Source organism: Trichosurus vulpecula, chromosome 2 (assembly GCF_011100635.1).
Source record: "Trichosurus vulpecula isolate mTriVul1 chromosome 2, mTriVul1.pri, whole genome shotgun sequence".
Taxonomy (NCBI): domain Eukaryota; kingdom Metazoa; phylum Chordata; class Mammalia; order Diprotodontia; family Phalangeridae; genus Trichosurus; species Trichosurus vulpecula.
Window position 1 is genome coordinate 117,111,313 of NC_050574.1, and position 26,838 is coordinate 117,138,150.

A 26,838-nucleotide genomic window follows, 5' to 3' on the forward strand; every position below is an offset into this window, starting at 1 on the left:
TGCACAAAGGAAACGTGAGCTGCACAAATCCAGAATCATCTCCATCCCAAATGTTTTAATGAACTACTCATGCCCGACCTGCAGAAGAACCTTTTGAACTCATACTGGACTGATTAGCCATAGCCAAATACACATTGTGGATGTCATTGGTCTTCTTTGAAAATGAAAGATGAAAAACAACAACAATAATTCATAACCTTTGACCATTCGTATCTTAGGGAATGTCTGTTGTCCTTGATGTATTTGAATCAGTTTGGTATATATCTTGGATGTCAAACTTTTGTCAAAGAAACTTGCTAAAATCATTCTCCAGTAGATAAATGGTCAAAGGATATGAGGAAACAATTCTCAAAAGAAAAATTACAGACTACTGACAGCCATAATAAAGATTCTTCACATCACTAATAATAAGAGAATTGCAATTCAAAACAACTCAAGGTTTTGCTTCATACCTTGCAAACTAAAATTGCAAAAAGGTGAGAATAGTTAGTGTTGGAAGGGCTTGTGGAAGATGGGTGTAGCTCCATCTCATTGATGGAGCTTCAAATCAGTACAGTTATTTTGGAAATCAGTTTGGCATAATGCAAACAAAGTGACTGAAATGTCCATACTCTTTGACCCAGAGATTCCACTGCTAGACTGGCCAAAAGCCATCTTAGATACTAAAATATTCATAGGAAAAGTTTTTGTGATAGCAAAGATTTGGAAGGAAAGTAGATACCTACTGACTGGGGAATGGCTAAAGAAATTGTGATTCTTGAATGTAATAGAATATTATTGTGTTATAAGAAATGACAAATACAAAGAAATATAGAAAGATCATTAATTAATACAAAGGAAAGTAAGCATAGCCAAGAAAGTAATTTAAATAATGGCTATGTTAGATTGTAAGTTCCTTGAGGGTAGAGACTGTCTTTTGAATCTTTTTGCATCCCCAGTGCTTAGCACTATGCTTGGCACATAGTAAATGCTTAATAGATGTTTATTGAATTGAATTAAAATGAACTACAGCTTTGTAAATGGAAAGAGAAGCAACAAAATAAAATGAATATTGCAGAATTACAAAGAATTAAACATGGTTCCAAAGAAGAGATATGAGAAAACACCCTTATTCCACCCTTTTGTAGAAATGGGAGATGAGAGTGGTACATTGCACATACTTTCAGACTTCTGTGATGTTTTGCTGACTTTTTTCTCTTTTTTTGACTTTACAAAATACTTTGTCTTTTGGAGTAGTTCTTTGGGAGAGGAAGTAGATGGGATGCTGGGGAAACTTTTAGAGTGTTTAAAACAAAATCCAATTTTTAAAAATGAAACTTGTTACCAAGATTTTTCCCCCACTTAGCTATTTTCCTTCTAATTTTAAGTGCAATGATTTCATTTGTACAAAAGCATTTCAATTTTATGTCATCAAAACTGCCCATTTTATTTTCCGTGATCGTCTCTCTCTTGTTATGTTATGAACTGTTTGCTTATCTATAGTTATGAAAGGTGTTTTCCCCTTTCCTCTAATTTGCTTATGATGTGAACTTTTACATGAAGGACATATTTCTATTTGAAGCTTATTTTAGTATATGGTGTAAGATCTTAGTCTAAACTTAATTTCTGCTGGATGGCTTTCCAATCCTCCTAGCAGTTTTTATTTAATTCCTTATTCTAGCAGTGGGGGTCTTTAAGCTTATGAAATGCTGTGCTACTGTATTCATTTGCTTCTGTATGTTGTATACCTAATCTCTCCCACTGATTGACTTCATATTTTATATTTGTAACAATTAGTTTTGATAGCAAACATTTATACAACACTTAGTTTGTGCCAGGCATTATACTATGTGCTTTCCGATTATTATCTCATCTGATCCTCACAGCAACCCTAGGAGGAAGGTGCTATTAATCCCCATTTTACAGATGAGGAAATTGAGACAAACAGGGTCACATAGGTAGTAAGTGTCTGAGGATGGACTTGAACTCAAGTTTTACTGATTCTAGGCCCTGCGCTCTATCCATTGTACCATCTAGCTGCTGGTTTGTCGTACTGTTTGAAATCTAATGCTTCCTAATCCCTTTCCTGCTTTATTTCATTATTAAAAAAATAATGCCCTTGAGAATTTTGACTTTTTCTTTCCCCAGTTGAATTTTATTATTTTTTCTAGCTCTCTAAAGAAATTCTTTGGTAATTTGATTGGTACGGCACTGAATGAGTAAATTAATTTAGGCAGCAGTATCTTTTTCAAATTTTTATTATATTGGCACAGTCCAACCATCAGCAATTAATAACTCCCCTTATTTAGGTTTGTCTTTATTTCTGTAAAATTGTGTTTTGTGAAGCAGCTAAGTGGCACAGTAGATAAAGTACAGGCCTGAAGTCAAGAAAACTCATCTTCCTGAATTCAAATCTGTCCTCAGACACTCACTAGTTGTGCAACTCTGGGCAAGTCACTTAACCCTGTTTGTCTTAGTTCCTCATCTGTAAAATGAGCTGGAGAAGGAAACGACAAATTACTCTAGTATCTTTGCCAAGAACACCCTGAAATGGGGGCACAAAGAATCAAACATGACTGAAGTGACCAAAGAACAAATTTTTATGGGTGTTGTGTGTGCTTTGGTAGGTAGACTCCTAATTATTTTATATATCCTGTAGTTATTTGGAATAGAATTTCTCTTTCTACTTCTGATGAGTTTGTTGGTAATCTGTAAAAAAATTTGATGATTTGCATAGTTTTATTTTATAACTTGCTACTTTGCTCAAGTTGTTTCAATTAGTTGATGTTCTAGGGCTCTCTACATATAATGTTCTGGCATCTGCAGAAAAATATATTTCCTCTTCACCTTTGTTCCCTCGATTTCTTTTTCTTGACTTACTGCTATAGCTAGCATTTCTAGCACCATGTTAAATAGCAATGGTGATCATGGATATTCTTGCTTTAGCCTTGCTTTATCAGAAAGGTACTGGTTTAAACTTCAGTAGATCTTTCTAATACTGGTTCTTGGTTTTAGATACTGTTTACTGTTTTAAGGGAAGATCCATTTGTTCCTATGATTTTCTAGTATTTTAATAGAAATGGGGAATGTATTTTTTTTGTCAGAAACATTATTGATATAGTCGTGTGATTTGGGTTTTCTAAATTAATATTTAGCATGATCTGTTATTTTGTAGTTTTTTTAATGTTGTACCAACTTTATATTCCTAGTATGAATCCTTCCTGATCATAGTGTACAATTTTTTTTGATATGTTGCTGGAGTTTCTTTGCTGATATTTTTCTTTAAAAATATTGGTCTTGAATTTTCTAACTCAGTTTTGACTTTTGCTGTTTTGACATCAAGACCATATCTTGTCATAGGTGGAGTTTTATGGGGTCTTCCCCCCCCCCCCTTTTAAAATTATTTTTGCAAGCAACCTGGGTAATATTTGGGTTATTCTTTGAATGTTTTATAGACTTCTCTTGTAAATGTAGCTGATCCTGGAGTTTTGGTTTTTTGAGGGTTCTTTTATGATTAGTTTCCTGTTCTCATATTGGATTATTTAAATTCTCTATTCTTCTGATAATCTGAGTATTTCATATCTGTGTAAGTGTTGATTTACTCAATTTAAATTGTTAGTTTTGTTGACATACAAGTAGGAAAAATAGTTTCTAATAATTTTCTTTATTTCTTCATATATTTTATTTTTTCCTTTTTGATACTGGAAATTTGTTCTTTTTTTTCCTTATACTGGCTCCTGGTTTATCTTTTTTTTTTTTCCTCTCAACTAGCTTTTAATTTTTTTACCATTTCATTGGGGTTCTTTGTTTTCATTTTTTTTGATTGGGGGGAGGCAGGACAATTGGGGTTAAGTGACTTGCCCAAGATCATACAACTAGTAAGTGTGTCAAGTGTCTGAGGTCAAATTTGAACTTGGGTCCTCCTGACTCTAGGGCTGGTGCTCTATTCACTGTGCCGCCTAGCTGCCCCTCTTTGCTTTCATTTTGTTAAGTTTTTCATTGATTTTTACAATCTCTATTTTGGTGTTTATTGGGGTCTTTGTATCAATGTTCATTAGTTATACTATTCTGTAGTTTTCTTTCTCTGCTTTATATCTTTCTAATTTGCCTTTCAGCCTTTGTTCTTAGGGCCATATGCTAGGTCTTCCATTGTGGATGAGTGAATCTTGGTGGATGGTTTACCTGTTCCTTTCTTTCCATTATCTTTCTCCCTGAGATAGTATACAGAATTCTGTTAACTCTGAAAAATTCTGCATTCTTGGGTAATTGGATGGTTTGAGTTATTTCACTCTCTTTCCCCCTCTTCCCACTCCATGCTGCTTGAGTCCACATACCATTTAAATATCTTCATGTAGAGATAAGTAGTAGGTGTGTATACATGGAAGATAATCACAGTTTTACAATGGAAAATTTCCATTGTTTTCCTTTAAAATGTTAAAAAAACAATTCTAACATTCCACATTTTTGATTTTTGTTTATGGTAGGTCTATGCAATGTCTCATCCTAGCATAGAAGGAGCCTGACATTCTTGAAGTCTGTGTGAAAGGAGCACAAGCTTGGGCAAGCTCTGCCACCTTAAGGCTTTGCATATTAGCCAGCATTGAGTTCTCTCTTGTCCAAAGATCAGTGTAGCTAACTGTCAGAAGACTCGTGATGGACACTGGAATGTGAATATGTTTGACCAGACAAATGGAATCTCAGATCCTTGAGACGACATATACATTTCTAGCACTTGGTAATTGCTCAGTCAGTTTTTGGAGGGAGAACCTTATTTTGTGATAGACATATTCTGTTTATTTTGAGAGGGACAACTTTGATAGAATCTAAAATAGAAAATGACTTTAGTATTTAATTAGTTCAGCCCCCTTATTTTGCAGATGAGGAAACTGAGGCCCAGAGTAGTGAAATAACTTAGCCAAAGTCATGCAAGGAATGATAGTTGTAACTTCAAATCTAGTGCTTTCTCTAATGCACTATGCCTAATAAAATGCTCTGTTTGTTCTTCTGTAAAATGAGGCAGTAGTGATACCTTAGTTCCCTCTAAAGCTAACATTTTGTGATACTAAGTGCCTTTGATTTTTAGTCTTCTGTAAGTATTCTCCATGTACATAGACTAATTGGATAACCTTCAAGGTTGTCTAGACCACAAATGAGGCCCAGAGAAGTTAAGTGATTTGCTGAAAGTCACATAGGTAGTAGAATAGAGATTCTAATCCAGGTTCTCTGTGATTGGTGATTATGGTCTTAAATAGAAATTTGTATGGCCTTAAAATGTTTTTCAGTGGATGAGTGATTTAAAATGAAAATCAAATTAGGTCTTTAACAGTTTTCTGTTTCCTTTGTTCTTGAATTTCAGCCATCAAGCAAAGTGAAAGAACCTGGGAAGAATTTCTTTGATGTTCCAGCCTTCTTGACTGTCTCAGCACAGCTTCATCTTGAAGTGATGTCAGGGTACAGAACTTTCTGTAGTTTGTTTGCTTTTAGTGGCTGTTGATTGTGGTGCAAATGGGAGTGATAAGACTGTTTCTTCTCTCTAGGCATTCCTGAATATTAGAATCAGACTTTGGGGGGGTTATAATATTGCTTCTCTCAAATTTCAAAATTGAGATGTATTACCATAATGAAACATCTTAGCTCTCTTGAGATTTGTTCCCTTTTTAGTTAAGAATTCTCATTTTTCCTGTTAAAACATTAATTCAAGCATTTCCTTGATTTGCAGCTTTAAGAATCACATAACCTTAGATTTAAAAGCAGGGCCGCAGATCATATCTAGTACAGCATGTATGTGAACAAGAATGTTCTTTATAAACATCCTAAATCATGGTCTTTCAGATTTCACTCAAAGACCTCTAGTGAGGGGAAACCCCCTCTGTCCTGATGCAGCACATTCCACTTTTGAACAACTCTAATTCTTAGGATTTCTTGCTTATATTTAGGCTAAATCATTGTCTCTGCAACTTCATTCATTGCTCCCTGTTTCTTCTGAGATGAAACAATAAATCCAACCTTTCTTCCACATGACAGCTATTCAGATTATTGAAAACAGTTCCCACATCATTTATTCCCCATTCCTCTTTCCCTTACTCCCCCCACTTTCTTCTTGGTTTTTTAATCTGTGACATGGCTTGGAGCTCTCTCACTGCCCCGCTTATCTTCCTGGACAGTCTCTAGTTTGTCATTGCCTGTCTCAAAATGTAACTCCCAGAACTGACCACAACACTTTGGATGTAGTCTGATAAGGATAGAGGAGAGTCAAGCTATTACCTCCTTCACTCTGGACCTTATACATTCCTCAGTGTCTCCAAGATCACATTAGCTTTTTTAGCAGCCAGATTACTCACATTTAGCTTGAAGTCTCACTAAAAGCCCCAGATAATATTTCTGTGAGTTGTATTGCCATATATCCCCATAATTTCAGCTATGTAAATGAATATCTAGATTTTTTTTAGCTCCAGTACTCTAGGGATAGTTTGTGATTATTTTTTTAAAACCTCATCTATAAAGATGAGTGACTGATACAGTGGAAATTATGTATTTTTATGGTATTTGTATTTAAATTTTCTTTTAAACATGATGAGACCCATTAGATTGGGTATTAACCCATGAGTGAGAGAGAGAGAGAGACTGACAAATACTAAATGGAAAAGGATAAAGTGCAGTCCAAGAAATGAAACGGAATTACTACTCTGAAAGGACATGTGGTATAAATGCTTCCTATGTGTTAGTTGCAAAATAGATATTTTTTAATCAAATTGAAAACTGGACTTAGCAGTCAGGAAGTATGGATTCTAGCCTCTTGTGTATGTATAAAGTATCTTTGATAGAATGTAAGATACTAGAGCTTATATTAACCCTTACTTCAGGAGGCTTCAGTTATTGCCACCTAAGGCAAAAGTTGGAATGCTGTAAAAGTACATGTGATGTGTATTATCCATTCAGCTAACTTTCACTTTTGTCTTTGTACATAACATAGTATATGGCACATAGTAAGCATGTTGACTGATTGATTGAAATCTCTGGCTTCCTCCAAGACCCAATTAAACTAACTGCTATTGGAAACCAACCCTGATGCACTTAATTTTGGTGCGCTCTCCTTCCTCTGATTATCTTGTGTTTAACTTATCTATGAACATAATGTTTCCTGGTAGAAGGATACAGAGCAGGGATTGTTTTGTCGTGGTCTTTTTAAGGACTTAATAAATATGCATTGACTTGAATAGCTGTCAGTTTAGGTTAGATAATCTTAAAGTCTCTTCAGACTCTGTGATTCTAAGAATATTAAGGACATTTAAAAATATATGACTTATGGTAACTATTAAAAAAAACTTATTTAGGCTGCTTCTCCTTGATGATCTTAGAAGGTAGTATCTTGGGGATAAATGATTATTAACGAATGAATATGTAAGTATCTTCTAGACAATGAAAAATTTTGCTTTTGTGGAGTATTTTTAAGCAATCAGTAAGGCTGTATCAATTCTTCAATATTTAATAAATGTTTAAGTGCTAAACTTACAGGGGGAGATACAAAAATGAATAACAAACACTTATTCCCATCAAGGAGGAACATATCATCTAGTAGGGGTGAAGAAGCATAATAATAGTTGACATTAATATAGTGCTTTATATTTTACCATTTTCCTCATGATAATCTAACATAGAAAGTGCAAACAGTATCCCCATTTTACAGGTGAAAAATCTGTAAGCCTAGGGAGATTTACAGAATAAATTCCAAGTTATTTTTAGAGAGAACGAGATATGTCTAATAAATAACTGGAGAAATACTAAAAGGCCTTTTGTAGAAAGTAGCACTTGAGGTGAGACTTGAAGGAAGATAAGGTGAGCAAAGCTTTCTAGGAATGGTGGACAGACAGCTGGTGCAAAGGCACCAGCCTGTATAAGGTGGAATGGCTTGTTTGGACCATATCAAAAATTCTAGTTTGGCTGGAACCTAGCACATATCAAAGAAGTAATTTGTGGTCAGCCCAGAATGATGGTTTTGAATCAAATTGTAAAACACTTTAAATAGCAGAGAAGACTGGAAATAGGGAGTCAAGCTGGGTAATTGAACAATATTTAGTATATACTACATACCAGGCATTGTGCTAAATGCTAGAGATACAAATCAAAAAAGAAACAGCCACTTCCCTCAAAGAGCTTACATTCCGTCAGGATACTTACCTTGTCGGACCTAGTAGGAAGGAGGCGGCACAAGAGTGTGTGCTATTCAAAGCTCCATCTTGGAGCCACGGGACCTGAGATTTAGTGACCCTTCATATTTTTCCTGTTATAGTTTTCTCACTCTGTATGATTCATATTCCCCAAGTTTCTATATTATTTTTTTCCTGTCAGTTAGATTCCTGATACTAATAGAATATGCCATGATGTCCTTTGTCTCTGAGTATTCATTGATACCTTTATTGTCAAGGAGAATACTTCCTGTTTCAACATGTAACCAACAAACATTTGAGATTCTTAGAAAGTTGTAGAACATGTAGCCTTCCTTATCACATGAACTATATTCTTAGTAAAATTTAGTGAAGGTACAGAAGAGAACACAGTGTGCAAAGATACTTGACATAAAACTAAATTGGTAGATTACAGAATTTTTATTTTTTCAAGAGATGTGAAGTCTTTTTTTAGTAATGTCAGTCAGATGTTCTCAATTTAATTTGCAAAGCCCTAGATTATTAGTATACAGTACATCATGTTTCAGATCCATGTATGATCTAATCTCCAAGAACAAGTTGTTGAGCTTTTTTCTCCCTGCTTTTCTTCAATTTTATTTTAATAGACATTTTAAATGGAGTAAATGTCAATTAGATTTAGAAAAGCTATATTTATCTACAATGATGTATGGTAGTTTCATGAGTTCATGGCTCCATTTTTAAAGCTGAATGTGTTTTTTCATGTAGAAAAAAAAATTTCCGTGTGTTCAGGCTGAAAACAAAAATTGGTAAATGACAAGTGCTTTCTGAAAGAATTAGGCACCCCTCCTGGTTGCCAAATCAGTAGTTTAAGTATGGTAGTGAATTGTTCCCATATAGTCAATAAAAGGCACTGTTAGAGAAAGACTTGTACAAAATGTTTTCCAAAAGGGAAAATAGTTTTTGTCTTTGAAGAAGACTGCTTTACTCTGAATTCTTGTTATAGTCTAGTTTGCTGCTACATGCCCTGTTAGAATTGGAAGTTTAGATTTATTTCCTTTATTTTTAAAAGTTTTGTTGATACCTTTTACTTCATGTTCATTTCTTACATCATTTTAATTACTTCACTGTGAATCAATTCATGTTTTTTGAAATCCAACTTATTTTGATAGATCACTTAATTTCCTTGGCTTCAGTTTCTTCATCTGTAAAATAAGGTTGAACTAGATAGTCTCTGAGGTCCCTTCCATCTATAATTCCATGATCCATGTTTCTCTAAATTTCTCATATTCATCATTCCATTCCATTCATCAGTTAGTTGACAAGCATTTATTAAGTATCTGCACTGTGCCAGGATACAAATATAAAAATGAAGCAGTTCCTGTCTTAAACCAGTTTTCATCCTCTAGGAACAAACAGCATATGTATAAATGTGAGTGTATATAAAATAAATATAAGATTGTTTGGTGGCTGAGCTAGTTGCTAGGAGATCAGAAAAGTTCATGTAGAAGGCAGTACTTAAGCTGAGCTCTTAAGGAAAGTAGAGATTCAAATTGTATGCTTAGCTGCTATAAATATTTTGATACATATGAGATCACTCTTTGGGTTCCCTGGCATAGCTAGCTATCAGTGGTGTCTCTGAAATTGTATGGACCATTTCAAGTTTATTTTCTTCCATTTCAGCTAATAAACTGATTTAAGATTTATCATGATTGGGGTTAAACTCTTTTTTTTTAATTTTTTTTTATTTAATATATTTAGTTTTCAGCATTGATTTTCACAAGAGTTTGAATTACAAATTTTCTCCCCATTTCTGCCCTCCCCCCCACTCCAAGATGGCATATATTCTGGTTGCCCTGTTCCCCAGTCAGCCCTCCCTTCTGTCACCCCACTGCCCTCCCATCCCCTTTTCGCTTCCTTTCTTGTAGGGCAAGATAAATTTCTACGCCCCATTGCCTGTGTATCTTATTTTCTAGTTGCATGCAAAAACTTTTTTTTTATATTCATATTGTTTATTAGATGTCATGATACTTGAAAGATAGTTTAAATTTATACAATTAAATTTTTTTTAGCAATAAATGGATTTGTTTTTTAAAATGTAAAACATTTATCTTTTTTTATGGTTGAAAGGTGGCACTCAAGTGAAAGCCAGGATCTACAAATGAGAGACAGAAACAGGTGACTTGTGATTTGCCTCTATTTTAAAAAATGAATTTACCTTAACTTAGGTGAGATTATGTTTCTTTGTACTAAAACCCTTATGGTGATTTTTTAAAAAATTTGAATATTGGCCATAAATAATCAGAGAAAAGCAAAATTATTCATGTGAATTACACCCAAGTATAAATGATGTATTTTTCATATGTGTAAGTATGCAGTTGAAACAGATTCTGCTTTAGGTTTATTACGAACAAATAGATTTTTAGGGCCTTATGTATAGAATACTGTTTTTTTTTTTTTTAATTTTGTCTAACCAAACTTTTTTTTTTAATTTATTTATTTAACATATTTGGTTTTCAGCATTGATTTTCACAACAGTTTGAATTACAAATTTTCTCCCCATTTCTACCCTCCCCCCCACTCCAAGATGGCTTATATTCTGGTTGCCCTGTTCCCCAGTCAGCCCTTCCCTCTATCACCCCCCTCCCCTCTCATCCCCTTTTCGCTTCCTTTCTTGTAGGGCAAGATAAGTTTCTGCGCCCCATTGCCTGTGTATCTTATTTTCTAGTTGCATGCAAAAACTTTTTTTTTGTTTTTGAACATCTGTTTTTAAAACTTTGAGTTCCAAATTCTCTCCCCTCTTCCCTTCCTACCCACCCTCCCTAAGAAGTCAAGCAATTCAACATAGGCCACATTCGTATCATTATGTATAACCCTTCCACAATACTCATGTTGTGAAAGACTAACTATATTTTGCTCCTTCCTAACCTATCCCCCTTTATTGAATTTTCTCCCTTCACCCTGTCCCTTTTCGAAAGTGTTTGTTTTTGATTACCTCCACTCCCATCTGCTCTCCCGTCATCCCCCCTTTTTTTATCTTCTTCCTTCTTTTTTCCTGTGGGGTAAGATACCCAATTGAGTATGTATGGTATTCCTTCCTCAGGTCAGATCTGATGAGAGCAAGATTCACTCATTCCCCCTCACCTGCCTTCTCTTCTCTTCCTACAGAACTGCTTTTTCTTGCCACTTTTGTGCAAGATAATTTACCCCATTCTATCTCTCCCTGTCTCCCTCTCTCAATATATTCCTCTCTCATCCCTTAATTTTATTTTCTTTTAGGTATCTTCCCTTCATCTTCAACTCACTCTGTGCCTGCTCACTCTCTCTCTCTCTCTCTCTCTCTCTCTCAACATATATATATATGTGTGTGTGTGTGTGTGTGTGTGTATGTGTGTGTGTGTGTGTATAGATATATATATATGTATGTATGTATGTATAGATATATATATATATGTATATATATATACACACATACATATATACATACATACACACTCACATATATACAAATATATATGCATATTCCCTTCAGCTACCCTAATACTGAGGTCTCATGAATCATACACATCATCTTTCCATGTAGGAATGTAAACAAAACAGTTCAACTTTAGTAAGTCCCTTGCAATTTCTTTTTCTTGTTCTTTTTCTTGATTACCTTTTCATGCTTCTCTTGATTCTTGTGTTTGAAAGTCAAATTTTCTATTCAGCTCTGGTCTTTTCACTGAGAAAGCTTGAAAGTCCTCTATTTCATCGAAAGTCCGTATTTTGCCTTGGAGCATGATACTCAGTTTTGCTGGGTAGGTGATTCCTGGTTTTAATCCTAGCTCCATTGACTTCTGGACTATCATATTCCAAGCCCTTCGATCTCTTAATGTAGAAGCTGCTAGATCTTAGGTTATTGTGATTGTGTTTCCACAATACTCAAATTGTTTCTTTCTGGCTGCTTGCAGTATTTTCTCCTTGATCTGGGAGCTCTGGAATTTGGCGACAATATTCCTAGGAGATTTCTTTTTGGGATCGATTTCAGGAGGTGATCGGTGGATTCTTTCAATTTCTATTTTGCCCTGTGGCTCTAGAATATCAGGGCAGTTCTCCTTGATAATTTCTTGAAAGATGATATCTAGGCTCTTTTTTTGATCATGGCTTTCAGGTAGTCCAATAATTTTTAAATTATCTCTCCTGGATCTATTTTCCTGGTGAGTGGTTTTTCCAATGAGATATTTTACATTGTCTTCCATTTTTTCATTCCTTTGGTTCTGTTTTATAATATCTTGATTTTTCATAAAGTCACTAGCTTCCACTTGCTCCAATCTAATTTTTAAGGTAGTATTTTCTTCAGTGGTCTTTTGGACCTCCTTTTCCATTTGGCTAATTCTGCCTTTCAAGGCATTCTTCTCCTCATTGGCTTTTTGGAGCTCTTTTGCCATTTGAATTAGTCTGTTTTTTAAGGTGTTGTTTTCTTCAGTGTATTTTTCAGTATTTTTTTGGGTCTCCTTTAGCAAGTCATTGACTTGTTTTTCATGGTTTTCTCACATCCTTCTTATTTCTCTTCCCAATTTTTCCTCTACTTCTCTAACTTGCTTTTCCAAATCCTTTTTGAGCTCTTCCATGGCCTGAGACCAGTTCATGTTTTTCTTGGAGGCTTTTGTTGTAGGCTCTTTGATTTTGTTGACTTCTTCTGGCTGTATGTTTTGGTCTTCTTTGTCACCAAAGTAGATTCCAAAGTCTGAGACTAAATCTGGGTGCGTTTTCGCTGCCTGGCCATATTCCCAGCCAACTAACTTGACCCTTGAGTTTTTCATCGGGGTATGACTGCTTGTAGAGTTAAGAGAACTATGTTCCAAGCTTGGGGGGATGCGCCAGCTCTGCCACACCAGCATTCCTCCTTGCCCAAGAACCCCCAACCCAGACTGGACTTAGATCTTCAGCAGGCTCTTACTCCTGCTCTGATCCGCCACTTAATTCCTCCCACCAGGTGGGCCTGGGGCCGGAAGCAACTGCAGCTGTACTTCTGTAGCTGCCCCACCTCCGCTGCCCCCCGGGGTGGTGGCCGAACCCCGAACTCTGTCTGTTCCTGCAGCTTTTCCCACTAACCTTCTCTGTTGTCTTTGGTGTTTGTGGGTTGAGAAGTCTGGTAACTGCTGCAGCTCACTGATTCAGGGTTCTAGGGCACGCTCCGCCTGGCTCCTGGTCTGGTTAGTCCGTACCACCCATGCTGGGCCCTGCCTCTGCTCCGCTCCCAGCTCCGTGTGGGATAGACCTCACCCAGAGACCATCCAGGCTGTGCTGGGCTGGAGCCCTGCTTCCCTCTGCTATTTTGTGGGTTCTGCAGTTCTAGAATTGGTTCAGAGCCATTTTTTATAGATTTTTGGAGGGACTTGGCAGGGAGCTCACGCTGGTCCCTGCTTTCCATCCCCCATCTTGGCTCCACCCCGTGGGGTTAAACTCTTAAAATGTTGTTTACCCTGATAGTTCAGAAACCATAATCATATCTCATTGACAGTGTCTGGAATGTAATATGTGCTTAATAAATGCTTATTAATGAACATATCCATCTTTACGTGGCCAGAGGATCATAGATTTGACTTTAGAAGAAACATAAGGAAGATAGCTAATCATCATCCCCATTGTTTTTATTATCATAGAATCTTGTTCTCATCTTTTTCTGTGATGTTGGGACAAAAACAGTCCCAGGACACATTGCTGCCCTGCTGTTGTTCTTTTATTCTTAATGTTCTGCCAACTATTATAAGTGATGGATAAAATAATTGTATTTGGTAGTTGAATAAAAATATTAGGCTCTAAGGTCATCCTCTGTAGGTTTTCATTGAGCTGAAAACATTCCTACTATAACTCTAGTAGCAAATAAGATAATTATTCCTACATGATTTTTAATCTTCTGTGGTACCGGTTGCTGTATTTTGAAAGATTTTAATTCCCATAGCATTCAAAATTGAGCATTTGATATTGCAGCATCTATTAATATCATTGTTCTAATGTTTATGAAAAGATGTTGTGTTGGGACTGTTGTAATGAATACTTTGGCCTGTCATAGTGGTCCAGCTTCAATATGGTTTATTTGATTTACCGATGATATTTTGATGTCTATTTTTAATATAAGAGTTTGTCATCTCTTAAGTTATGAAAGATATTCTATTGTATAATTCTTGCCACTTGTCACATCTTACAAGGTATTCAAATGTATCAGGATTTTATAGCCTATATCAATGTGTTAAGGTTTCTAACATCGTCTTCAATAATCTAGATTAATCATAATTCCAGCCTCCTTGGAGATAACACTTCTATAATTTTGGTGGTGATGATCTGATGTTGAATTGCCATCCTACATAAACCCCTCCAATTCCATACAGAAATCCTCATGACACAGCCATTTATTTGTTCGTTGCGTCTCTGTTAAACATTGTTGACTGATTTTCTGTGGATGCTGCCCATGACAGGTCTTTTGATTTAATTTTTGAATTGTAACCATTTCATAAGCCCCATCTGAAAGGAAACCATTTTTGTTTCATTCGATAAACCCACTAGTGTGTACCTATTACCATCCTTCACTATTGCTGAGTGAAGTGATATCTCCTTGTTCCAAAAGTATTTATATAAGTTTTTGACCTCTTTATCACATAAGAATGCCTGTCAGTCAACTCCTTCTGTGATGAGGAACTCTTAGTCTTCCAATAGCTGGCTAATAGTCCCTGTGTTTTTTAGTGTTTGTACATCATTTTGTCGACTCGCATGAGCTCTCTTCCAAATACCTTTTAAAAATGACTCTAAACAGATTCTAGAGCAGCAGAATCTTCAAAAAGACAGAGTGAGACAAATTTCTAGCCCAAGGCAATCTGGAAGGTCAACAGGAAAGGTCTGTTGCACCAGGTTGAGAGAGGAGTGCAGTCCAACACGGGCTGTGCCAGTGCACAATGGGCCTTGGCAAACCCAGAGCAGGTCTCAGGGGACTGAATCACAGGCAGCTGTGGCAGTTTCCAGATGTCTCAGTCCACAGACACCAAAGACAACTTGGAAGGTCAGCAAGAAAGGTCTGTCCGACCAGGGTGAGAGGGGAACGGAGTCCAGTGCAGGCTGTCCCAGCACAGCTCAAGCCCCAGCAAAACAAGAGCAGGCCTGGAGAGTGACTGAATCAGCAGTGGCAGCAGCTGCTTTTAGAGCTCTCAGTCTACAGACAGTAAGGGAATTGAACAATTAGTCAGAAGGAGATTACAGGGGACTCTTTGCTAGTAGTGAGGCAGGACTCTGTTGCTTTGCCCATATTTGGATCTTGGTTGCAGTCCTGGGGTGAGGAGGAGCACTGGCATAGCAGAACTTGTGTCAGCAGTGAAGAGGGAACAGTTCCAGGGCAGAAAAGAGTACTTGTGGCAGCCTACAGACCAGAGCATAGGCCAAGAGAAGAGTAAACACCTCTCCTTAAATCATACCACCTTGGAAGAACTGAAAACTTACAGGTCCCTAGAAGTATCTCTGAAAATAGCTGCACAAAACCCCTGAAGCTTGCAAACAGTATGCCCTCCATCCTGAAAGCATAGCTCTACTTTAACAAAGACTTAAAAGTCAACTAATAAGCTGGGAAAATGAGCAAACAGAAAAAACTCAAGATTATAGAAACTTACTTTGGTGACAAGGAAGATCAAAACACACTCAGAAGAAGATAACAAAGTCAAAGCTCCTACATTCAAAGCCTACAAGAAAAATATGAATTGATCTCAGGCCATGGAAGAGCTCAGAAAGAATTTTGAAAATCAAGTAAAAGTGGTAGAGGAAAAATTGTGAAGAGAAATGAGAGTGATGCAACAAAATCATGAAAAACAAGTCAACAGCTTGCTAAAGGAGACCCAAAAAGTTACTGAAGAAAATAGACTAGATTAATTGGCAAAAGAGGTCAAAAAAACCAATGAGGAGAAGAATGCCTTAAGAAGCAGAATTGGCCAGATGGAAAAGGAGGTCCAAAAGCTCATTGAAGAAAATAATTCCTTAATAATTAGAATGGAGCAAATGGAAGCTAATGACTTCACAAGAAATCAAGAAACAATAAAACAAAACCAAAAGAATGAAAAAATGGAAGACAATGTGAAATATCTTGTTGAAATAACAACTGACCTGGAAAATAGATCTAGGAGAGATAATTTTAAAATTATTGGACTACCTGAAAGCTATGATCAAAAAAAGAGCCTAGCCATCATCTTTCAAGAAATTATCAAGGAAAACTGCCCTATTACTCTAGAACCAGAGGGCAAAATAGAAATTGAAAGAATCCACTGATTGCCTCCTCAAATAGACATCACTTTAATTTTAGATTTTTCTGGTGGCAAGTAAGAAGTTAGCCCAGTGTTTAAAAAAATCAAATGATGAAAGGAAGAATAGAAACAGAACCATACCTTGAGGGGATGACAGGGTCTAGTAAAGGTTTTTTAAGACAGGAATGACTTTTAGGTAATACAGAAGGAACCAGTAGATAGGGAGAGACTAAAGAATAGTGTGAGGGCAAGGGGAAATGATTTTGGTAGCAGTCTGAGTTAAAAATGGGAGTAGATAGGATCAAGGATACAAGTAGAAGGGTTGGTCTTAGAGAGAAGGGCCACCTTTTTATCAGTTAGAGAAAGGAGAAAATCAAGTATTATGTCAAGGGGTTGGACGATGGACAAAAGGGGAGGAGAAGAGTAAGCTCATGACTTATGGCCTCTATTTTCTCTGTAGAGGATGAGGGAAATCTTGAACCATGAAGATGTGGATAGGAGGAGGTATGTTTAAATGTTGTGGTTAAGCATAGGGAAGGATGGAAAGATAGGAAGCGATTTTCAGATATTGGGATGTCCCTTCTCTAATACATCCTCCATACAGCTGCTAAACAGATTTTCCTGAAGTATAGGTCTGACCATATCATTCACATGCAGCTAAGTGGTACAGTGGAAAGACATGAGCTCAAATCCTACCTTAGACACTTAGTGGCTGTGTGACCCTGGGCAAGTCATTTAACCTCCTTTTGCCTCATTTTTCTCATTTGTAAAACAAGGGTAATAATAGCACCTACCTCCCAAGGTTGTTGTCAGGGTAAGATGAAATCGCATTTGTAAAGAACACTGCAAACCTTAAAGCGTTATGTAAATGCTAGCTATTATTATTATCTCAAGTATTAAATATAAACTTCTCTGGTATTTAAAGCCTGCCTCTTTCAGCCTTAGCACATTGCAGTACATTGCCTTCCAGCACCCTAGTTTATCCAGACTACCTTTCTTACTCTTGCTCTTTCGCAAGCACTCTATCTCTTTTCTACAGGCCTGGAATGCCCTCTTTTTGCATCTCCAAATGGTCACTCAGTTTAACCTCCAATCATAACAAACCTTCTTCCTCTAAAGGTTAAACTGAGTGAGAATAGGTGACCATTTGGAGATATTGTAGATAATTAGATATATGTGCTCCCTTACCTTGGATAAAAAATTTTGCTATGAAATATCCTTTGTGTACTTTTCTATGCTAGAATGCGTGCAGTCTGATTTATCCTCAAAGCTCTTTTATGAGTAAGTATCAGTGAATACATGTATTTACTAAAAGGCCTCCAAGTACATAGCAAGATTTGGAACTCTTGTGTTTTACTTAGTGAAGAGTTTCACTTCTCACACTGAAAGTATCCTCCATATCTGAGGCCTTGCCTTCTGACTGGCTGAGTCCTCCTAAACCTCCATTTTAAGTAGGAGGCTGAAGCCGGAGATGTCTTCATTGCTCTTCAGGCCAGATTGCATGCTCATTTCCACATGACTTTCTCTACTATGCCATTGAAACCTCCTTACCCTGGAAGCTCACTTTGCCCTTGGACTGCTTCTCATCTTCCCACTCCCAGCCCCCTTTAAGTGTTTTTCCCCCATTAGAATATAAGCTCCTTGAGAGCAAGAACTGTCTCTCTGCTTTTTGTATTCCCAGGCTTAGTGTCTGGCAAAGAGTAAGGTTGTTGTTTGTTAATTGACAATCCTTGTCTCAGAGAGTTACTACTTAGTGAGCATTTCTTTCAGGTATTTAAAAAGCTGGATTTTCTGGTGTGCATGTTTTTTAAAGAGCAACAAATAAAAGTAAAATCTAAAAATAGAGACACTAGACATGTCATCATAAATTCAGATTGAATTGCCCTCCAAAAATAGATAAGTCACTGACAAAAGAGTTCCCAGGATAATAATGTTTAATAGATTTCACTTAGGAATAGGCTCTCAAGTTGAGATTCTAGAGGAACCTGACTTGAAACATTCATGTTCAAAGAAAAGAATATTGCAGTTGTCAAGCTGGAAATACAAAATTTACTGTTTAATTTTAGTCTTATTTCATTACCTTATCGAATGCCTATTTGTACATTAAGATGTGTGTTCATCTGTGTAGGATGGAGGAATCATAACTAGATATCAATTTATATGACAAAAATCCAAGGGTTTTTAATCAGACTGCAAATTTATATAAATCACCAATATTACAAGAAACCCAGAGAAGCAATTGTGATCTTCACCTGTATTAGTCAAAGAATTCAATTTAGGATAAGGGAGGTTATAGATCCATGGTATTTTGTATTGGTCAGACTATCTGAAGTATTGAGTTCAACTTTGAATCCCACATTTTAGTAAGAACATTGACAAGCTGAAACGTGTTAAAGGAGGGCTACCAGAATTGTGGGGAGACTAAAAAATTATGCATACATAGATTGTTTGAAAGAACTAGGATGTTTAGCTTTGAGAAGAGACTTTGTAGGGGAAATGATAAACCATTCAACCAAAAAACATTTATTAAAGCCTATCATGTGCTGGGGCTACTCAGTCAAAATTGAAACAACCCTCTTCAAGGAGCTTACATTTCTGATGGGGGAAATAACATGTATATTAGTTTCTATGTGGCACGAATCTCCACTCTTGCATGCTTAGGGCTGACTTACTCATTCAGCCTGCACTCATGCTGGCAACTGTGGGGTTCCCAGAGGGGACCTTTACCACCCTGGTGTGTGGGGGGTACACTCCTATTGATGGGGTGCTTGGGTGCCTTTGCTTGTACCCCAGTTCCAAAATCATATCCACTTTTAAAATCACATCTCTCCCTAGCTTCAAAACAGTGGCCCTAGCAATTTCTCTCTAGCAAAGCAGAACAGCATGACCTTATCTCTCCTCCTGATACTGCGGACAGCTGCACCTATAGAATTTTGGTTTGACCAGTTGTGTACGTGCTGAACTGGCTGTGTACTGGGTCATAGAGATATTTACTACTCACTGGCCTATCATGTGCATGCTAGACCCAGATATATGTATATTTCCGTACATTTGTCTTGTCAAACAAGACATTGATGGGAGCAGCCTGGATATTCCCAGTCAGCTCTGACCATTGGTTGACTTAGTGACATTTCAGGCCTAAAACCACACCTCCATGTAGCCCCACCTTGGGCTATTTCCCAGTGAATTCTGGGTAACATGCCTGTGTAGTAGATACAAAAAGTACATGTTCCTTTAAGAACTGACCACCCCTTAACCACTCCCTAATCCCACCCCAAAACAACTAATGAACATATTTGACATGTTTCACCCCAAAGTATCCTATATAAACTTTACCTGCACCCCCGTAAGGTTGCAGTTCCCAAAGAACTCTTGCGCGCTGAAAAGTGTAATAAATCTTTGCGACTTAAAGAATGCTTGAGTCTGCAAATTCATTCCAGACAGCCCTGACCCTCTCCAGTACTCTGGTCCTTGAGAGGTACTTCCCCTCAACTACCCTGTCTGGGAACGCCAGTCTTAGGGTTCCTGGACCTCTTCCCTCATCCCTCAACACTATTATTTGCCACTGTTGTTGCTGAGCTGCCATCATTGGGCTTCCCATTTATATGAAGTCAGTTATAATGACACCATTAACTCTTAAACATAAAATATTTACTATATTTCAAAACAAAAGCAATAAAAATCATAACATTTACTTAATAGAAAGCATTGTTTAATAGAAAACATCATAGCCTGGGTCATACTCTGCTATTAATACATGCAATATAGGTCAGAAAGAGTGGGCCTCCACTTACAGAAACTTATCAGGGAGTCATTCAAGTGTGCTCAGGGCAGCTGTCAACTCTGGATTGTAGATGTTGATGTCTTTGGTCCCTTCGGTAGCAACCTATACCATACAAAACTATTCTGCTACTCTACTTCTGGTCTTCACCATGGTTCTCCTTCACTTCTGCTTCATATATTCTTCACTTCTACTCTTGAGCTGATGAAGCAATGACGAGTTCTTTTCTCTAACATCTACTTTTATTGGGCTCTGATAAAAAGTGATGTATCTTTTCAGTAACAAGAAGTTCTAAGCCAAAGAACTGCCCATACTCATCAAATCTGCACATAGCAAGGGATTATTCTGCTTTGTCCAAATCAACTTCAGGTCTCTTCATATAACAAAACACAGTTCACTGCAAAATATGCAAAGCCTTTCTTTCTCCCTCTGTCTCTCTCAAACCAGTGTCATAGGACAGTAGAAGGCAACCTGAACCCCTGAAAGGTTTCCCCTCACAGTATCAGAATTCAGCTCTTTTCTAGTAAACTCATGGCAGCTACTCTAGCCTTTCTCTGGCTAATCAGCAAAGTAGTTCTTCTCTTCCAAACATAGAGCTCCCAAGAAAACAGCTAAAGGGTAAACTTAACTGGAAGCCTCCTGTGTTTTCTGTCCCTAGTTTCTTGTGACTCCTGTGCCCAGCCTACTTTCTGTCTTAACAGCTTGTAATGCCTACAATCAGTTTTCTGGTGGTCAATTATTTATCTTTAGCTTTGGCAGTAACACACCAGAAATCCATCTTCCTGTCAGGCCTGAAACCCAACAGTCACCATATAATCTTGCTATAGCCTAAAAACAGTTATTTTATTCATAAAAAATAGTCACATGCAAATGAGCTAATGAACCACAATGCCCTGCAGCCATCACCACCCCAGTCATTGCTCTGCCTTCAAACAGGTCCTTTTAGTCTATTCATGTGAAGCCATTTTTCTCTCTCTGGTCCTCAGAACAATCTCTCTCTAAAGTATTTTATCCTAGAGATCCTGTTTCTTCACAGATTATTTTATCACCTTTCCTTAAATAACTATTCTTTCTGACTCTTGAAGCAACCAGTCTGTTCATACACACACACAAAAAAAAGGCATACCTTACTTCTGCAAAGAAGATTCCAAGTAACCTTAGAGGGAAAGGAAGTAACATGCGGATGGGAAGAAGAGAGAAGAACATTAAAGGCCTCATTTAGTAGGAGGCATTTGAGCTAAATCTTAAAGAAAACCGGGTATTCCAAGATTTGTAGGGGAGAAAGAAACACATGCTAAGCATGGAAGACAGTCGGTACAAAGACACAGGGAGATGGAGCATTAAATGTGAGGAACAAGAACAGGCCAGTATGGCAGAACTGTAGTGAGCATGGAAAGGAGTAATGTGTAAGAAGACTGCAAAGGTAGGAAAGGGCCAAGATGTGAAAAACTTTAAATACCAAACAGAAGAGGTTCTGTTTTGATTGTGGCTATAAGGAGCCACGGGGTTTAGGCTGTGTGTGAAATGGGCAAACCTATACTTAAAGAAAATCACTGTGGCTACTATGTAAGGGATTGAGTGGACTAAGGAGACTTAATGCAGGGAGGTCACAGGGGAAACTCTTATAGTAGTCTAGGCAAGTAGTAATGAGAACCTGAAGGGTGGGGGTTTTGTGAGTTAGAAGGGGATGGATACAAAAGGTGATATGGAGGTAAAAATGGCAAGATTTGTGGGGTGAATGAAAATGAGTAAATGAGGATATTTGGATGACTGAAAGGACAGTGGTACTCTGGACAGTAATAAGGAAGTTTGAAAAAGGGATAGGTTTTAGAGGAAAGATGATCATGTTGTTGAATGTGGAGAATTTGAGATGCGTATGGGACAATAGGCACTTCATGATGTGGGACTGAAGCCTCAGGAGAAACTAGGGCTGGCTGTATAGTTATGTATTTGAAGGATTGTCATGTGGAAGACGTATTAGGTTTGTTTTACTTGACCCCAGAAAACATCATTAAGAACACTAGGTACAGGTTGCCAAGGCAGGTTTTGACTTCTTTATATAAGGAAAAGCTTCCTGAGAATAAGAGCTGTCCAAAAATGGTTACTTTAAGAAGTAGTGAGTTCTCCATCACTATTTTTAGAAGGAGTTCCTGTTCACGTTATAGGTTGGACTAAGTTATCTCTAAGCTCCCTTCTAGCTTTTACATTCTGTGGTTCTTTAGGCTCTGTGTGGCATTTGATATTGAACATTCACTTCTTGATATCTTTAGTCTCTTGGCTTTTATGTCACTGTACTCTTCTTGTCATTCTACCTTTTTAACCAGTCCTTCCCTTGCTCCTTGGAGGCTTCTTCTTCCTTCCTCTTCCTTCTTCTTTCTTCTCTTCTTCTTTTTCTTCTTCTGACTTGCCCAGGGCCACACAACTAGTAAGTGTCAAATTTCTAGGGTTGGATTTAAATTCAGGTCCTACTGACTTCAAGGCTGGTGCTCTATCCAATGACCCACCTACCTGCCCGTAGAGGCCCCATTTCCTTCCTCCCACACTCTTAATGTAGTACAGGGAAGACATAGTCCCCTTCTCTTTATAAACCTCTTCCTGTAGCGATTTCATCTATCTTCGTTACTTCAACTATCACCTTTATCTGTAGTTGACTATAAAACTTACATCATCTTTTAACTCTCCTGAGCTCATATCTCTATTTCTAATTGATTGTTTTGTATTTCTCCTAGAGTACCCCATGAGTACCTCAGACTCAACAAGTCCAAAAAAGCTGAACATACTGTTTTTCCTCCAAAAAAGTTGGTCCTCTTCTGTTGTCTCTTTTTCTGTCATTGTCTCTCAGACACCATTCTCCTAGTCACTGAAGCCTAAAACCTCACCGTCATCTTTTATTCCTCCCTTTCTCTTACTTGTCAAAACAGTTAGCTGACAACTCTACACTATCTCATTTGAATTCAGTTACTCCTTTCCATTCCTGCTATTATCATTTATGAACAAGTCAGCCACCTTTTGTATGGCATGTTGCCGTAGCCTCCGGTTGGTCTCCCTGCACTCAACCTCACCTCCAATCTGAATTTCAGATTTATTTATTTTATGCCTGAGGTGAAAGTGTGATTAATTCCTCCATTGCTTAAGATACTAAAGTCCTTATTGACTGCTAAATAAAGTCCAAACTCCATAGCCTAGGATTTCAGACCTTCTACAGTAATAATTATTTTAAATTTTATTAAGTTATTTTACCTACATTAGACATTATTTTACATACATAATTACGTATTTACATACATTAATGAGATCATAGATTTAGAGCTAGATGAATCATAGAGGTCGTTTAATCCATCCTCTTTATTTTACAGGTGAGAAACTGTAATGGTGATTTAAATTTGAAGCTCTTTCCCTGCTTACATCCCAGGAAGCTTAAGTCACATGTGGTGGGAGGAGCTTGCTGAATGAGAGGAACAGGAAAGGGTGGAGCAGGAAATGCTCAGAGCAGTTAGAGCTGAGGAAGAGAGCAGATGTGTGCCAGCTGTCCCGTGAGTGTTGGTTGGTGGCAAGGCCCCAGCGAGGGGCCAGAAGGTTATGGGATGGATGGCTTGGCTCCCTGCTGTGATGTCGCATATTAATTTCTTTGCTGCTATTATGGATTGGACTTACTGGTTTGGGGATCTGGTTCTCCGGTGTCTGAATAAATGGTTTACTTCTACCTTCTACATGGAGAGTCTCTTATATTTTGCGATACAGAATTACATAAGCATATTTACAATTTTTTTTTCTTTTTTTTTTTTAATTTTATTTTTATTTTTTTATTTTTTATTTTTTTTAAATGCAATTTATTTATTTAACATATTTGGTTTTCAGCATTGATTTTCACAACAGTTTGAATTACAAATTTTCTCCCCATTTCTGCCCTCCCCCCCCACTCCAAGATGGCGTATATTCTGGTTGCCCTGTTCCCCAGTCAGCCCTCCCCTCTATCACCCCCCTCCCCTCTCATCCCCTTTTCCCTTCCTTTCTTGTAGGGCAAGATAAGTTTCTACGCCCCATTGCCTGTGTATCTTATTTTTTAGTTGCATACAAAAAGTTTTTTTGTTTTTGGACATCTGATTTTAAAACTTTGAGTTCCAAATTCCCTTCCCTCTTCCCTTCCCACCCACCCTCCCTAAGAAGTTGAGCAATTCAACCTAGGCCACACATGTATTATTATGTATAACCCTTCCACAATACTCATGTTGTGAAAGGCTAACTACATTTTGCTCCTTCCCAACCCATCCCGCTTTATTGAATTTTCTCCCTTGACCCTGTCCCCTTTCCAAAGTGTTTGTTTTGATTACCTCCACCCCCATCTGCCCTCCACTCCATCATCCCCCCCCCCCCGCCTTTTATTTTTTTTTTTATCTTCCTCCCTCTTCTTTCCTGTGGGGTAAGATACCCAACTGAGTATGTATGGTATTCCCCCTCAGGCCAAATCTGATGAGAGCAAGGTTCACTCATTCCCCCCTCACCTGCCCTCTCCCCTCCTCCCATAGAACTGCTTCCTCTTGCCACCTTTATGCGAGATAATCCACCCCATTCTATCTCTCCCTATCTCCCTCTCTCAGTATGTTACTCTCTCATCCCTTAATTTCATTTTATTTCTTTTAGATATCTTCCCTTCATCCTCAACTCACCCTGTGTCTGCTCTCTCTCTTTTACATATATATATATATATACACATACATACACATACATACATATACACATAGATACATACATACATACACATTCACTTATATATATACTTAAACATATATATATATGCATATATATATATATATATATATATGCATATTCCCTTCAACTACCCTAATACTGAGGTCTCATGAATCATACTCATCATCTTTCCATGTAGGAATGTAAACAAAACAGTTCAACTTTAGTAAGTCCCTTGCAATTTCCGTTTCTTGATTACCTTTTCATGCTTCTCTTGATTCTTGTGTTTGAAAGTCAAATTTTCTATTCAGTTCTGGTCTTTTCACTGAGAAAGCTTGAAAGTCCTCTATTTTATTGAAACTCCATATTTTGCCTTGGAACATGATACTCAGTTTTGCTGGGTAGGTGATTCTAGGTTTTAATCCTAGCTCCATTGACCTCCGGAATATCGCATTCCAAGCCCTTCGATCTCTTAATGTAGAAGCTGCCAGATCTTGGGTTATTCTGATTGGGTTTCCACAATACTCAAATTGTTTCTTTCTGGCTGCTTGCAGTATTTTCTCCTTGATCTGGGAGCTCTGGAATTTGGCAACAATATTCCTAGGAGATTTCTTTTTGGGATCTATTTGCGGAGGTGATCGATGGATTCTTTCAATTTCTATTTTGCCCTGTGGCTCTAGAATATCAGGGCAGTTCTCCTTGATAATTTCCTGAAAGATGGTATCTAGGCTCTTTTTTTGATCATGGCTTTCAGGTAGTCCAATAATTTTTAAATTATCTCTCCTGGATCTATTTTCCAGGTCAGTGGTTTTTCCAAGGAGATATTTCACATTATCTTCCATTTTTTCATTCCTCTGGTTCTGTTTTATAATATCCTGATTTCTCATAAAGTCACTAGCTTCCACTTGCTCCAATCTAATTTTTAAAGTAGTATTTTCTTCAGTGGTCTTTTGGACCTCCTTTTCCATTTGGCTAATTCTGCCTTTCAAGGAATTCTTCTCCTCATTGGCTTTTTGGAGCTCTTTTGCCATTTGAGTTAGTCTATTTTTTAAGGTGTTGTTTTCTTCAGTGTATTTTTCAGTATTTTTTTGGGTCTCCTTTAGCAAGTCATTGACTTGTTTTTCATGGTTTTCTCGCATCCTTCTTATTTCTCTTCCCAATTTTTCCTCTACTTCTCTAACTTGCTTTTCCAAATCCTTTTTGAGCTCTTCCATGGCCTGGGACCAGTTCCTGTTTTTCTTGGAGGTTTCTGTTGTGGGCTCTTTGACTTTATTAATTTCTTCTGTCTGTATGTTTTGGTCTTCTTTGTCACCAAAGAAAGAATCCAAAGTCTGAGACTGAATCTGGGCGCGTTTTCGCTGCCTGGCCATATTCCCAACCAACTAACTTGACCCTTGAGTTTTTCAGTGGGGTATGACTGCTTGTAGATTACAGAGTTCTATGTTCTACGTTTGGGGGGGAGGTGCCAGCTCTGTCAGAGCCGCACTCCTCCTTCCCCAAGGACCCCCAGTCCAGACTGGGCTCAGATCTTCGGCAGGCTGTGCACCCCTGCTGTGATCTGCCACTTAATTCCTCCCACCAGGTGGGCCTGGAGCCTGAAGCAGCAGCAGCCGTAGCTGCCCCACCTCCGCTGCCCCCGGGGCTGGAAGCCGAACCGCGAACTCCTTCCACTCCCGCAGCTTTTCCCACTAATCTTCTCCGCAGTCTTTGGTGTTTGTGGGTTGAGAAGTCTCGTAACTGCCACAGCTCACATATTCAGGGCGCTAGGGCCCCCTCCGCCCGGCTTCTGGTCTGGATCGTCCACGCCGCTCAGGCTGGGCTCTGCTCCACTCCTTTCCCAGCTCCCAGCTCCGTGTGGAATAGAGCTCACCCAGAGACCATCTGGGCTGTCCTGGGCTGGAGCCCTGCTTCCCTCTGCTGTTCTGTGGGTTCTGCCGTTCTAGAATTGGTTCAGAGCCATTTTTATAGGTTTTTGGAGGGACTC

General features: G+C 37.9%; 1 protein-coding gene across 2 annotated transcripts in view; it reads left to right on the forward strand.

Moving 5' to 3' along the window:
* Positions 1-26,838, forward strand: part of NARS2 (asparaginyl-tRNA synthetase 2, mitochondrial) — a 143,760-nt gene that overhangs the window by 48,533 nt on the left and 68,389 nt on the right. For both annotated transcript variants that reach the window (XM_036747509.1, XM_036747510.1), the window contains exon 6: positions 5,336-5,430. In XM_036747509.1, coding sequence (XP_036603404.1) covers positions 5,336-5,430 — 95 coding nt within the window. The remainder of the gene's footprint in view (positions 1-5,335; positions 5,431-26,838) is intronic.